Source organism: Phragmites australis, chromosome 18 (genome assembly GCF_958298935.1).
Source record: "Phragmites australis chromosome 18, lpPhrAust1.1, whole genome shotgun sequence".
In the NCBI taxonomy this organism is placed as follows: domain Eukaryota; kingdom Viridiplantae; phylum Streptophyta; class Magnoliopsida; order Poales; family Poaceae; genus Phragmites; species Phragmites australis.
This window is the reverse complement of record NC_084938.1, coordinates 3,565,407-3,578,669: the sequence shown is the minus strand read 5'-3', so window position 1 is coordinate 3,578,669 and position 13,263 is coordinate 3,565,407. Positions and strand designations below refer to the sequence as shown.

Below are 13,263 nucleotides of genomic sequence, written 5' to 3'. Positions count from 1 at the left end.
AATAAGCCCTTGGTGTTGGTGATCGCCGAGGGATGGGCACACAGGCTCTCTCCTGGCCATGCAAGCCATTTTAGTCAGCTGGTTGGTGGTGCTAAAGCTGGATTTCACCTTTTTTCCAGCATGTGAGAAGCACATGCACTTGTACTCAGTGGCATGCGCAAGACACGGGTACAAATTTCTCTTCACACGCATGCTCCGTGTTCCCTTGGTTGGGTACTATGATTGTGGCACCGTTTTTCTCTCCACCAAGTTAAGCTAGTTAGGCAAATTTTGTGTTGCTAAATCCTCGCAAGAAAATATAAAAGGGACAACAACATAAGCAATGGTGGGCTAACTTTTTGTTAAAATTTACAATTTGATTTTGCACTAGTCACACAAGCTATGGAAATAGAATGGAAAGATAAGCTATGGAAATAGGATGGAAAGAGAAGCTATGGAAATAGAATGGAAAGACATGGAAAAGGCTTTAGCGGCTGCCAATGTCTTCCACTAAGTAAATCTTTTGAAACTCTTTCGCAAAAAAAGGTAAGTCTTTGGAACCCTGTGATCTCTTGGTTACTTAACCAAGTGGAAAAGGAAAAAAAAAAGAAAGAGGATGTTTGACTTGACGAAATAGAGAAACAGAAAAAGGCCAATGCATAGTGGCAGCGCCAATGGTCAAAATAATGCAGGTGGGACCGGGACACGTGGCCGGTTCTTGCCCGGGCAGTTGGTGACGCCAGTTGGGTTGCTACGTGGGGCCGGGGTTCTTTGGGTTGGAAGTCAAGCTGGCCATGGATAAAACCACTCGAAACAGAGGGCCAGGGCCATGCGAACCAACACCCGTATGACTCACCAGTGGCCACACGCTTAAAGATGATAGTTAGATATGTGCATTCAAGTCTCTATAGGTTATGTATCTGACGGTGCGGGTTTGAATATAAAATTCTGCTTATATTTCTGATGAGTCGGATATCCAAAATTATAGCAGTCGGTTCGGGTTTCTTCTTGACTCCATTGATGACCCGTGGGCATCCAACCCATCTCCCTCTCCCCTTCTTGTCACGTGGCCCGACATTCCTCACCCTCATCTCCCTTACTCTCTCACCTCTCTCTCTCTCTCCTATTGGCGACGACGCTCTCTCTAGATCCATGTGGTGGCGCCCCTCCCAGGCCTCCCAGGCGTCGCCCCTCCTTGGCCTCCCATCTCTGTCCGGTGATCCTACCTCCACAGCCTCCTGCCCTTCTGACCTGGTGGCCGTCCCTCCCTGCCCCGCCTCCCCACCAGTTCGCCACCGCAGCACCGCCTCGCCTCTCCGCCATCAGCCCACTGCCCCGCTGCCTCGGCCTCCCCGCTTGGCCACCGCCTCCCCGCCGCCCCTCCTCGGCCTCCCTGCCCAGCCGCCCCGCCTCCATGTCGTCGCCCTCCTCGCTCGACCACGGCGCCACGCCTCCATGGGCCACAACCTCCCTGTTGCCCCTCCCTAGCCTCCATGATGCCCTGCACCGCCTCCTCGCCGCCCCCTCCCCGGCCTCCTTGCCGCCGCAGTGGGACGAGGCTCTCCGACCTGACAGGTGCCTGAAACCCGATGGGCGCCTGATGAGTGTGGGTGCGGGTCTCAGATTTCTCCCATTTGCCGTTTTGGGCTCGAGTAGTTGTTAGGAACGTCGGGTTTCAGGTCAAACGTTGTTTTGCTCCACTCGATCTCGATCCGACCCATAGCCATCACTGCACACGCTCGTTGAACTGATGTGGCATTGTTTGCATGTATGTTTAGTGTTTGGTTCTATTGAGTATAGAATTGAACTCCAGAATGAATTCGTTGTTTCTTTCATTGATTGAAGATGACTATATACAATATGAATGGATGTGTGTGACACTTCTTCCCCAACGGACAAGCACAATTGGCATTGGCGGTTATTGATCATATTTTTTTTCCTAATATTCACCCTTGATTAATATCATCATATGTATACATCAAATTGAAGACTGCTCCAAAAACCTTGTGAAAAAATATATAGTGAGAAATATACTGATAATATACTATTAAAAACTCCTTTAAAAACTCCATAGGAAAATTATTAGGAGAAACTCGATCAGACCGTTTAGGAACAGAGGCTCTGGGAATTCTACATGCATTTGGCGGTCAGACCGGCAGGTGCGTGGTTGGACCGCCAGGGGAGCGATCTTTTTCCCGGTTTCTTTCTAAAGTATTTTGGGTCTTCCTAGCCACCGTCAAACTATTTCCACCTAAAGTAAATATAGTGAAAACGCACATAAACTAAAGACATACATTTTCAAAACATTTTTGAACACTTAAAACATGATTTGAAGACACCATGATGCTCATGCATGTTAAATGACTATATTATTATTTTTTTGGATGTGACATAATATATTTTCTAGCATTATTTGTGTTACTTTTGATCTTCCTCTAACGCCTAGAAAGTATCCTTATCAAATATGCAATTATCGTATCAGGTTGTGAATAAATCCCCTGTTAGGGGCTCGATGTATTTTATGATTGACAGAGAATTATACTCCATATAGATCCTTCATTTCATGTGGGGGGGGGGGTCATTGGTGTATATTGCGATGGCGATATTGGTACGTATACAACGCAATCGATTTTTCAGACTGGAAATATTTGATTGATTTTCACGTACTAACTACAATGAGAAAATTGTATGACCTCAACACGTGGTTGATAAATTGCAATTCTAAAATTATAATTGTACAATTAATTTAACTCTCTTAATAAGAGATCCAACTATACTATTCTAAATATATATATATAAGGTATTGAATGCTCTAAATACGGTGAAACGGAGAAACAGGAACAGGTAAATGGCTTAGTGGCATCGATAATGGTCAAAATAATGCAGGTGGGGCCGGAACACGTGGCCAGTTCTTACCCTGGCATGGCGTGGGCCCAGCTGGTGGTGACGCCAGTTGGTTTGCTACATGGAGCCGGGGTCCTTTGGGTTGGCAGTCAAGCTGGCCACTCGAGGCGATGCGAGGCGAGAAGCACCGGTACGGCTATATATGACTCGCTTGTGGCCACACGCTCGTTGCACCGGCGTGGCGTTGTCTGCATGCATGCTTCGTGTGTGGCTTCTTGTTATTCTCGCGTCAACCATCCACGTAATCTTGCGATGCATGTAGAGATGCCGATAGCATCTCATCTTTTACGTTAACGGAACAGGAGGAACTGCACGTCGTACCATCAAGATGATGTTAACATTCTGATGGCCTGATCCCAATCTTAGAGTAGCACGACTTGAGGCTGCCCATCGTCGTCTTGCTATGGTTGCAGTAGCACAAGGGGCGACAACACTAGCATTGCAATCAGCGGCATACGCAGGCCGGAAATCTAAAGGGTGCTCGTAAGCTTTGGACACACACGGGTCAATCATCATAGCTGCAATGCAAAGTAATAACCTAGTACTCACCAAGCCACTGTTTAAGGGAAGGATATTTTACGAGACTCTTCACCAAATAATTCATATGAGATCCTGATTTATACCATGCTTTCTTAATCCAATAGTTAGCACGTGCAATCGAGAAGAAAAAAACAGATATATAACATGTACAAAATGAGATCTTTCTATGGAACCGAGTCTTATAGAATTTTCTTCGCTGCTTAAGGAGACCCCATCAGAGAACGGTAGCCGTTTGGTCTTGGAACATTATTTCAAGCACCTTGGCTTCGGATAAAAATATAGTCAAGATATCGATTTCTTTACGGGGTTACACATTTCTCAGCAAAGCAAAAATCTCAGGCCTTCCAAACAAAGCCGCGACACTTTGCCAGGACAAACAAAATACAATGCTCGAAACAGCAGCAATTTCGAGGAGAAAATTAGACCGAAACATAGGCAACATTGCATAATCCCATCATGATCACATCATTACCAACTTTATTCTGAACGGCCAGCAGCCATCAATAGCCACCACCAAGCGGTGAGGCACTCAACTCAGCAAGGAGCAGCTCAGAAGCTGGCACAGTTCAGTCTTAACTCTAAGCAAGGGATCACACATAACAACTGTCGCTGCTATTAGCAGCCTAAAAAGAATAAGTTAAAGTTTCTCTTACGAGTCCATCAACAGTACAGAAACAGAAAAAAGGGGAAAAAAGGAACTGTATCGTGACAGGTTCGTTCTTCCTGCGCAGGCATCACCATCCTTTTCTCAGCAGCTTCAACGACTGCTCTCGTCGTCCTTGTCATTACCTTGTCCAGTGGATGACGGGGAGTAGCCCGGTGCAGTGGGGGAGTAGCTTCCGCTAGGACTGCACAGTTCATTTTCAGATTTGTCAGAACACAACTTTCACGACAGGTAGATGAGATACGCCTCATGCTGCGATAACTTACCTGTAATTTGGTGAGGTTGGGCTGTACCCTGGGCTAGGTCCCCCAGAGGTGTTGAACGGGCTGCAAAAGTCGGGTAAATGCATGCGTTAGAAAATCTTCCAACGACCAAGGATGGGAAATAGAATAACAGTATTGAAATGAGGCTCACCTAGTTGGGCTATATGACGGACTAGGTTGTGAATACGATGGTGAAGTAGGCGAGTAACTCGGTGACGTTGGGCTGTGAAAACAGAAATATAAGCATACTTTGCATTCAATACCTAAGGAAGGAAAGTTAAGCTTGCAGTTCTTTGCAGAATTGTAAGTACCTGTAATTTGGAGAAGTCTGACTGTATGGACTCATCCTCAGGCTGCCTGGAGAGTAAGTGTGTGAGGGACTGTACTTGGCTGACGAAGGATTGTAGCTCGGTGAAGTCGGACTGTAGTTCGGCGATGTCGGGCTATAACTTGGAGATGTCGGACTGTAACCAGGCGACGTAGGGCTGTATGCAGGTGATGTTGGGCTGTACGATGGAGATGTAGGACTGTATGAAGGAGACGTCGGGCTGTATGAAGGAGACGTCGGGCTGTATAATGGTGATGTGGGGCTATAAGATGGTGATGTGGGGCTGTATGCGGGAGATGTAGGGCTATATGCTGGCGAGGTTGGACTATAAACTGGCGAAGTGGGACTGTAACTAGGTGAGGTTGGGCTGTAGCTTGGTGATGTAGGACTGTAGCTAGGAGATGTAGGACTGTAACTTGGAGACGTGGGCGAGTACGACGGACTGGTGGGCGAGTATGTCGGACTCGTTGGACTGTAAGTAGGAGAGCCAGGTGTATATGATGGTGAAGTTGGACTGTAGCTTGGTGATGCAGGGCTGTATGATGGAGAAGTGGGGCTGTAACCTGGACCTGGGCTGAAATTCGGAGAAGATGGACTGTATCCCCCTGATGATGGAGAGTAACCCCCTGGTGAAGGTGAAGGTGAGAACGCCATATGCCCCACATATGGCGAGAACGAAGCATCTGTGTTAATGGGGGAAGCCCTGAAGTTTGGACTCAGCAGATAACTTGGCGACATCATCCCTTCATGGTATGGTGTTCCAGAGATGGGTGAACGTGCTGGTGTCATTCCAAAGTCCAGACCTTCCACATAGCTTGGGAGTTGAAGTTCAATGGCCTGCTGCAACATCTGGTCATTCAGATACAGTGTACAACCTCCAGTACCAATAGGAGCAAGCTGGCCGAGCATAATGTTCTCAGTGACACCTCTCAGGTAGTCAGATTCAGCATATACAGAGGCGTCAAGCAAGATATCCACAGTCTCTTCGAAAGAACATCTCATAAGAGGTCCTGTGTCATTGCGATTGATACCGTGCCTTGTAATAGCCATCAGGTGACCTCTGTATGTCATTGTATCGCAAAGAATGGCCAGGTGCCTGTAGTTCACATAGGATCCATCAAAAGATATGACCACCCGAAGCTCATCCAGGAGAGCTCGACGTACAGCCTCGATTCCAAGAACCTCAATCACTTCAATCAAATGGTTACTTGTTGTCCTTGTAGCATCAACATCCTCATGGCACATGACAGCCAATAGATTGACACCTTCAGTATCAAGCATCCACTCATTATCTGGTTTGAAACCATCGTTTTCCTCAAATTTATTAACCTTCCCATATTTGATGAACACCTTATTAATATCTGGAATGCCTCGAAGAGCCATCTCAGTCAACATGTTACCCTCTATCTTCTTGAGGAAGACGTCATCCTCAGCAGACTCATCTTGTATTTCTCCTTTTGGAGCTTCATCATTTGTGATGCGGATACGAAGGATGAGCTTATCCGCATTATCATCATTAAATATGCATGATAAGTCATCATCAAATTCATGGTTGATTTTCTCAGCTATATCAGCCATGCTCAACTTCTTATCGACCATCATCTCACGATTAAGCTCAATACGCAGCAGCCAAGGAGAAATCTTATCCGGGTCGATAACCTCATCGGGCATTTCATAGTATGATCGGACAAATTCCACATCCTCTTCAATAATGGTTCCTAGAGGATCAGGGTCGTACCATATCTCAGTGGCATGGGTCACACTGCGTAGTGTGGTGTACTCCAAAGCACATTGGACATTCTTAGCCAATTCTTTCTTCTTGCTCACCTCAGGCTTTAGGTAAACAGACAATGATGGAGTCTTTATTTTCTTGGCAACATTAATGATCTCTCTCAACCTGGGAACTCCAAGAGTAACATTCTTGGCACTGACACCAGCATAATGAAAGGTATTTAGAGTCATCTGAGTTGCTGGTTCCCCGATCGACTGCGCGGCCACACATCCAATCATTTCGCCTGGGGCCACCAAAGACTGAAGGAACCTTGACTCAATCTCGCCAATAACCCATTCGAAAGCTTCCTTTGTAAGCCTGTATTCCTTCAAGACTCTCTTGCTGGCAAATGTGCTACGAAGCAGGATATTAAAGAACAAAGTTGCATTCTTCTGAGCCTCAATGCTCATAGCATCATCACCAGGCACAACCTTAAGTCTTTCTTGCAGCTTATCTATCGCTTCCACAATTTCCATTGGGTGCATGTCAGAAGGTCTTCTGAAATCAATTTTGAATGTCTTCTGGGCATTCCAGATAAGCCGCTTTAGGTTGACAGGCATAGGCCATGTGTTATCACCAGTTGTGGCAATCTCAGTCCCAAGCTGGAACCGATCAGCTTCTAGCTTTTGAACCTCCGCCTCAAAGACATTTCTGAATTCACGAATGGTCTTCAAATCATCAACATATTCAGGCAGCATGTAGTTAGGCCTCCAGTTCTCATCATCCAGCTCATAGCGAAATACATTGTCAAACTCTGCCTTTTTCATCTTTAAAGAGTCCAATTTCTGTGATTCAATCCAAACAGCGTCCATGCCATCTTCTCCATACAGGAACTGAATGACATCTCCCAAGGAATTTCTTACAGTACCATCATATTTAACCATAATGTCCTCCATAGCCTTCACAAGTCGGCGCTGGATATACCCAGTCTCAGAAGTCTTCACAGCAGTATCAATCAGACCTTCTCTACCACCCATAGCATGAAAGAAAAATTCTTGTGGTGTCAGGCCCCGAAGGTAAGAGTTCTCCACAAATCCACGACTTTCAGGACCGTTGTCATTTTTTGTGAAATGTGGCAATGTTCGATCAATAAAACCAAACGGTATTCGCTTGCCCTCAACATTCTGCTGGCCAACACAAGCAGTCATTTGTGAAATATTAATGAAACTGCCTTTCGAGCCTGCAGTGACCATAGCCTTCAAATTGTTACTTTCAGACAAGCTCTTCTGAGCACTACTTCCAGCATCATCACGGGCCTTGTTGAGAACCTAGAATGGAAATAGGAAGGTTAAAGAACTAGACCAAAAGACTGATGCACACCTTTTCAGTTGAAAGAGCTAAAATGCAGTCAAGCAGTCTATATTGAAAGAAGCAAAAAACAGACAAGCAGTACCTGATTCACTCTATTTTCAAATGATTCCTTCATGGTACGTCCTGGCTCAGCTTCCAATTGCTTATAATGTTCTTGCTTAATAAGCTCCTTCACATCATTCTTAGCTTTAGAAATAGTCTCGTTAATCTTTTCCATGGTGGCTGCATCTGCAATCGTATCCCCAATTCCAATACTGAAACCATTTTGCAGAAGCCAGTAGTTGACAAGCCACTGGGTATGACCTAAGAACTTGCGTGCAGCATCTGGACCAACATCTTCCCTACAAATAACAAGTTTAAATAAATTTTTCTTAGCAGAAGGACATGAGGAAAATAATTGAACGGCGGTGCAACTCCTAAATATAAAGTTAATTAGAGCATACTTACCAAATAACATGAATAAGACTTCCAGTGGATGTTCCAAGAGTCTTTTTGCAAAGTGTACCAGATAGAAGCTCTCCCTTCTCTATCCTGACCATCGTATCACCAGGAGTAATAAATCCAGTTTCTGTTTCCGAATGCCAGGCTGAAAATCGAATTAAATTTATTTGCTTGGGGATAATCAAGTTGAAAACTTGTTTCCCAGTCCAAATAGGCCTTGGTTTCAAAATGGCAGGAGCAGGAATCTTTCCATCAAAGTCTTCCCACCACATCAAGGTGTTCATAAATACATCCTGGAAGAAAATTTCAAAACATTGAGCCACAGAACTAAATATTGATCCACAGAGCTAGCCAGTGGCTTATAAAGCTCGGGTAGTGCCAAGATTAGGAAGTGGTAACTAAAGCTTGTTAACCTTTTCAATGAGAGTGTCTCTTTTGGTAATTTTGCGACAACCAAGCAGCGTGTCTTGGACGATACCCATGACAGGCCTATTTGATTGTGGAGACACGATACATTTTGGCACCATCATCAACTCTAGAACTTCAGCCCTTGTCTCAAAAGACTGTGGTACATGCATATTCATTTCATCACCGTCAAAATCAGCATTGTATGGTGAAGTGACAGACAAGTTCAACCGGAAAGTTGAGTAGGGCATGATTTTAATACGATGCCCCATAATAGACATTTTGTGAAGACTTGGTTGCCGATTGAAAAGAACAAAATCTCCGTCATTGAGATGCCTCTCTACCTGAGAATTAGGCAAAAAATGAGTAAATTCAAACATGCTGATTGCTCCAAATTACAATTACAATGAAGTTGGTACTACCTTGTAACCAAGCTCCAAATGCTGATCGCTGCTTTTCTTCACATAACGAAGATCAAGTCTCTGACCATCTTCCCTGATAATGTATCTTGCACCAGTCTTCCCTGGGGGAGGGTGAGGCCCATATTCTACAAGTTCTTTCAACCTGAGAACATTGGATTTAGATGCAAATAATCAGTAGAAGCACAACAGTTACAAAACATGCCTCAATAACAACAAATTCTTTTACCTCTCAATATTATATGGAGTGACAGTTTCAGGATATGTCAGGTTCAATGCAATACTCCATGGCACTCCCAGTTCATCAATGTTCATATTTGGATCTGGTGTAATAACAGTTCGGGCTGAGAAATCAACACGCTTGCCCATCAAGTTTCCTCTAATCCGTCCTTCCTTTGCTTTCAGCCTGCTGCAAATTGATTTAATAGGCCTTCCAGAACGTTGTGTAGCCTAAGAATTTCAACAAAAACGATCAGAACTTGTCCTGATATCCATTTGAATGACATGAAAAACGATCTCTTTGACTACTCACTCTAGGTTGGCCAGGAAGTTCATTATCAAAGTATGTTGCAATGTGAAATTGCAACAACTGAGCAAACTCTGTTATAATGTGAGCTGGAGCTCCATTTCTCTCTTGCCCCCTCAAGTTCTCATTATGCCGAATTATCATCGCTAATTGATGAGTCAAATCATCCTGTATAAATAAAAGAAAGGCAAAGAAGAAGAGCAGAGAGTCATGAAGGGTGCATGCGTAATAATCCTTTTAAGCAACAACCATTGCATGCATAATAACTGTAGTAGCACTAGGCTCACCTCACTTCTGGAAGAAGTGTCCATCATGACAGATGGTCTTACAGGGGGTGGAGGAATTGGAAGAACTTGCAATATCATCCAGTCAGGACGGGCAAATTTGGGATTCAGGCCCAATAGAAGACAGTCTTCATCACTTATACGCTTGAGAACATTAAGGACCTGGAGAAGCAAGCCATGTAAGAAACCACATGATTACAATAATGTTCTTAGAACAAATTGTTGAATTGAGTAACAAATTATAGATAGGTACCCTTTCTGCAGAGAGGATTTGCTTTCTTTCCACTGGCTCAGGGAGTTGCTCTTGATCATCATTTTTCTTCTTTGGTGCTTTGAACTCTGCAACCATCTTCATTCCATCAACTGTAATATTTGGCTGCTGAGCACCACAACCACCTCTTTTCTTAACAGGCTCATCAGTATCTTGCTGCTCCTGAACATCAAGGTCATCACCTCCCGTACAGAGTTTCTTGCTCTTACAAGCATCATATATTCTCTTCAATCTACTCTTCGGATTCCTAATTTTTAGAGCCTGCTTGAACTTGGTATCATCCTGCAAGTAAAAAGTTGGATTCATGATAAATAACATGCAAAAACTGAAAGTTCAGCAAACTTGTTTTATGGTCAGGTTCCATAGTTCAGATCGTTTTATAAAAAAAATAGTAAAATTGAAAATTGCTGTTGATGGGGTGGGGGGGGGGGTGTAAAATGAGTGCAAAATACCCTCGAGCACATTTTTAAGCTTCATCAGTCTTATATTAGATCAAAGGAGAGTCCACTACTCTACTTGCATGAAGTACATTAAGGGGCAATAAAGGACAAGGAAGAAGTAAATCAACTGCAGTTTACACATTCAGCATGCCTGACACCTCTATAGTTTTTGTTTAATATGCCTTGTGAGAAAAGGGGCAAATACTCAACAGAGTTTCTATAGTTTTAGTTTAATATGCCTTGTGAGAAAAGGGGCAAATACTTAACAGAGTTGAATACGGTCGAAAGAGATAACTGCATTTTCATTTGCATGAACGGTCAGAATAAAAAAGGTTCTTACAGTTTCAGTTTAGTATGCCCAAACTAAAACTGGAACTCCTTTCAGTTTAGCTAGATACGCACACACATCCTGCAAAGCAACCAAACCCAAGGGTACCTCATCTGCGAGGATCTTGGAGCAGTTGAAGCAAACACAGCGCATAATGGAAAGTACAGTCTTGATGAAGCCAATGTGGAACATTGGCTTGGCAAGCTCAAGGTGGCCAAAGTGGCCTGGGCACTCTGCCATCCCTGCCATGCATGTCTCACACTTGATTTTCCTGTCGATAGTCCCCAACCGAGGGTCACTCAGCCCACCGGGCTTGGGCTTCCCCCTCTCCATAGTCTCTGCATGTTTTATCTGCACCACCGACATTTGTCTCTGCAAAGATAATTAAAACAATGTAAAACACCATCAAATTCCATGCCCAGAAATTGGCTCTTCAGGCACTGCATATGCACCAGAACATCTTTTTAATGAAGCGGTACGATTGAGCCCAATAACTCATGCTGTTGAACCCATCATCGATGCCATTTTATTATTAACTAACATAAAATTTGTGATCTAGTCGTGCTCTGCAGTGTAGCATCAACACAACCAGATATATGTACTTTCAGTTGCAATTGGAATCATAATCATACTAGAAAATAGAGCTCACGTTCTAAGTTCAAACTGAACCATATATCTCTGGTGTACACGTGCTACGTTCCAACCTAACCATGTCTCTACAATTACAGCACCAATAAATTCTTCCTTAAGTTCCTCAAGTTTTAGGATACGCCGAGTAGATTCGCGCATACACATTCTAATGCCCCGAGTTTACCAAACCTGACTCAACCGAAGCACCAGTCAAGCTCAAACCCTTCACAAAGTACAGCAAAGCTGCTCAATTTGACCCATCGAATCAAATTCAAGTCCATCAGCAACCACCCATCGGTCCAGCGAAATTACGCCCGCTCCCACTCAACTCAACCCTCCGGAATCAGTAACCAAAACAGATACGGCGGCGGGTAGGGGAGGGGAGGGGTATTACGATCTCGTCGGGGCTGAGGATGCCGAACTGCACGAGCTGGACCTTGGCCACCTCGGCCGGCGAGTACGGGAACCTCGCGTCCATCTCGGCCCGGCCCGGCGGAGCCCACTACCAGCAGCTAGGGTTTCAGACCGGGGAGCCCCGCCGCCCGCTCCACCCGGCCGCGCGAGCGAGCTCTCGCTGGCTCGAGTGAGCTTGTTTTTTGGCGGCAAAACCTGATCGAATCGAACGGAGCGACCCGAGCAGATCGCCTCTGCGAGGGAAGGAGGGAGTCGGGGAAAGGTGACAATGAGGAAAGGAGGTGGATGGGAGGGGTAGGGGTGTATTTATAGACGTATCGTGCGCCGGGCGGGCTATCGTGCGCTGGCGGGGGCCTGGGGCCGTGGGACCGGCGTATGGCGGTGTACGGGTGGGGGAGGGAGCGGAAGGGGCGTGGTGCACGTGGACTGCGTGCAGGGAGGAGGAATTGTGACACGTGAACCGCCTCTGGGACGGGCGGGGCTGGCCGTTGGATGTAGGACGGACGGTGAGAGGTGGAGTTGGGTGGGATCCGCGGCGTGGTCAACACGGAAAGGGAGTTTTGTGGTCGTGGAATCCTATTCGAAGTCTTTTATTTTTTAATATCTGTAAAATTACATAGCTGTTTAAAAAATTTTAAATAATAATTACTGTTGCTGAATAGACGGTATCTTATGGGTCCCTCCAGTTAGAAAAAAAAATGGCACTCGGAGATGCTCGTTGTGCTCTAATTAACTTTTGTTTGCGGTAGAATAGGCATCCGTGCGCCATAAAAAAAAAGTTGTTGCAGATCCATTCAGTGTCATAAGATGTTTGTGCGATATTTTAGATACCTGGATTTGATGCAAACGGAAGGTTGATCACGATGATTTTAATGGGAGTTGCAACATATACGATAGCATGTATGGTATACGATCACTCTTAACATAAAAAAGTACAACGTCTAAACGTAACATGTATTAGAGAATGTAAATAACAGAATTATAACATCTGGTCTACTGAGTGTAATATGGGTACTTTCTCTTTTTCCGTCGCTTTCGATTCCGTCTCTTTCACCCGGCGTGCCTTCTCACACTTCCTCTCCTCCTAACGGGCATCTGCCATCATATGATTGTGCTCCTCCCTCATTTTCTGCTGCTCTTCCTGAATACGTTTATACATAGCCTCCCTCCTCTCGTCGGTTTCCATCTTATGGAAGCGTCTCCAAACGACGTGATGTTCAGTGTGAAGGAGGAACACATCCGCTTTCGACTGCTTATTATCCAATCACTGTAACAAGACATATAGTAGTGACAATGACTACAAGGAAGGCTAAAATGTTAAGTGATAAATCTCAGTTGTTTTTGG

General features: G+C 44.8%; 2 protein-coding genes across 3 annotated transcripts; one reads left to right on the top strand and one right to left on the bottom strand.

The window, feature by feature from the left end:
- Positions 1-1,131: 1,131 nt before the first annotated feature.
- LOC133899444 (lysine-rich arabinogalactan protein 18-like) lies at positions 1,132-1,467 on the top strand. Its single transcript, XM_062340435.1, has one exon. The coding sequence runs from the start codon at positions 1,132-1,134 to the stop codon at positions 1,465-1,467; it is 336 nt and encodes a 111-aa protein (XP_062196419.1).
- A 2,375-nt stretch (positions 1,468-3,842) lies between these two features.
- LOC133898706 (DNA-directed RNA polymerase II subunit RPB1) lies at positions 3,843-12,182 on the bottom strand. 2 transcript variants are annotated; one of them, XM_062339380.1, is made up of 15 exons: positions 11,899-12,182; positions 10,983-11,246; positions 10,089-10,388; positions 9,839-9,997; positions 9,558-9,719; positions 9,255-9,475; positions 9,029-9,170; positions 8,615-8,950; positions 8,208-8,494; positions 7,914-8,101; positions 7,843-7,874; positions 4,662-7,717; positions 4,502-4,573; positions 4,354-4,413; positions 3,843-4,271 (listed from the first exon to the last, which is right to left on the bottom strand). In XM_062339380.1, the coding sequence occupies exons 1-15, from the start codon at positions 11,980-11,982 to the stop codon at positions 4,181-4,183; spliced, it is 5,454 nt and encodes a 1,817-aa protein (XP_062195364.1). In that variant the 5' UTR covers positions 11,983-12,182; the 3' UTR covers positions 3,843-4,180. The 2 variants fall into 2 exon arrangements, with proteins under 2 accessions (XP_062195364.1, XP_062195363.1); XM_062339379.1 differs by having other exon boundaries at positions 7,843-8,101.
- Between the last annotated feature and the right edge of the window lie 1,081 nt (positions 12,183-13,263).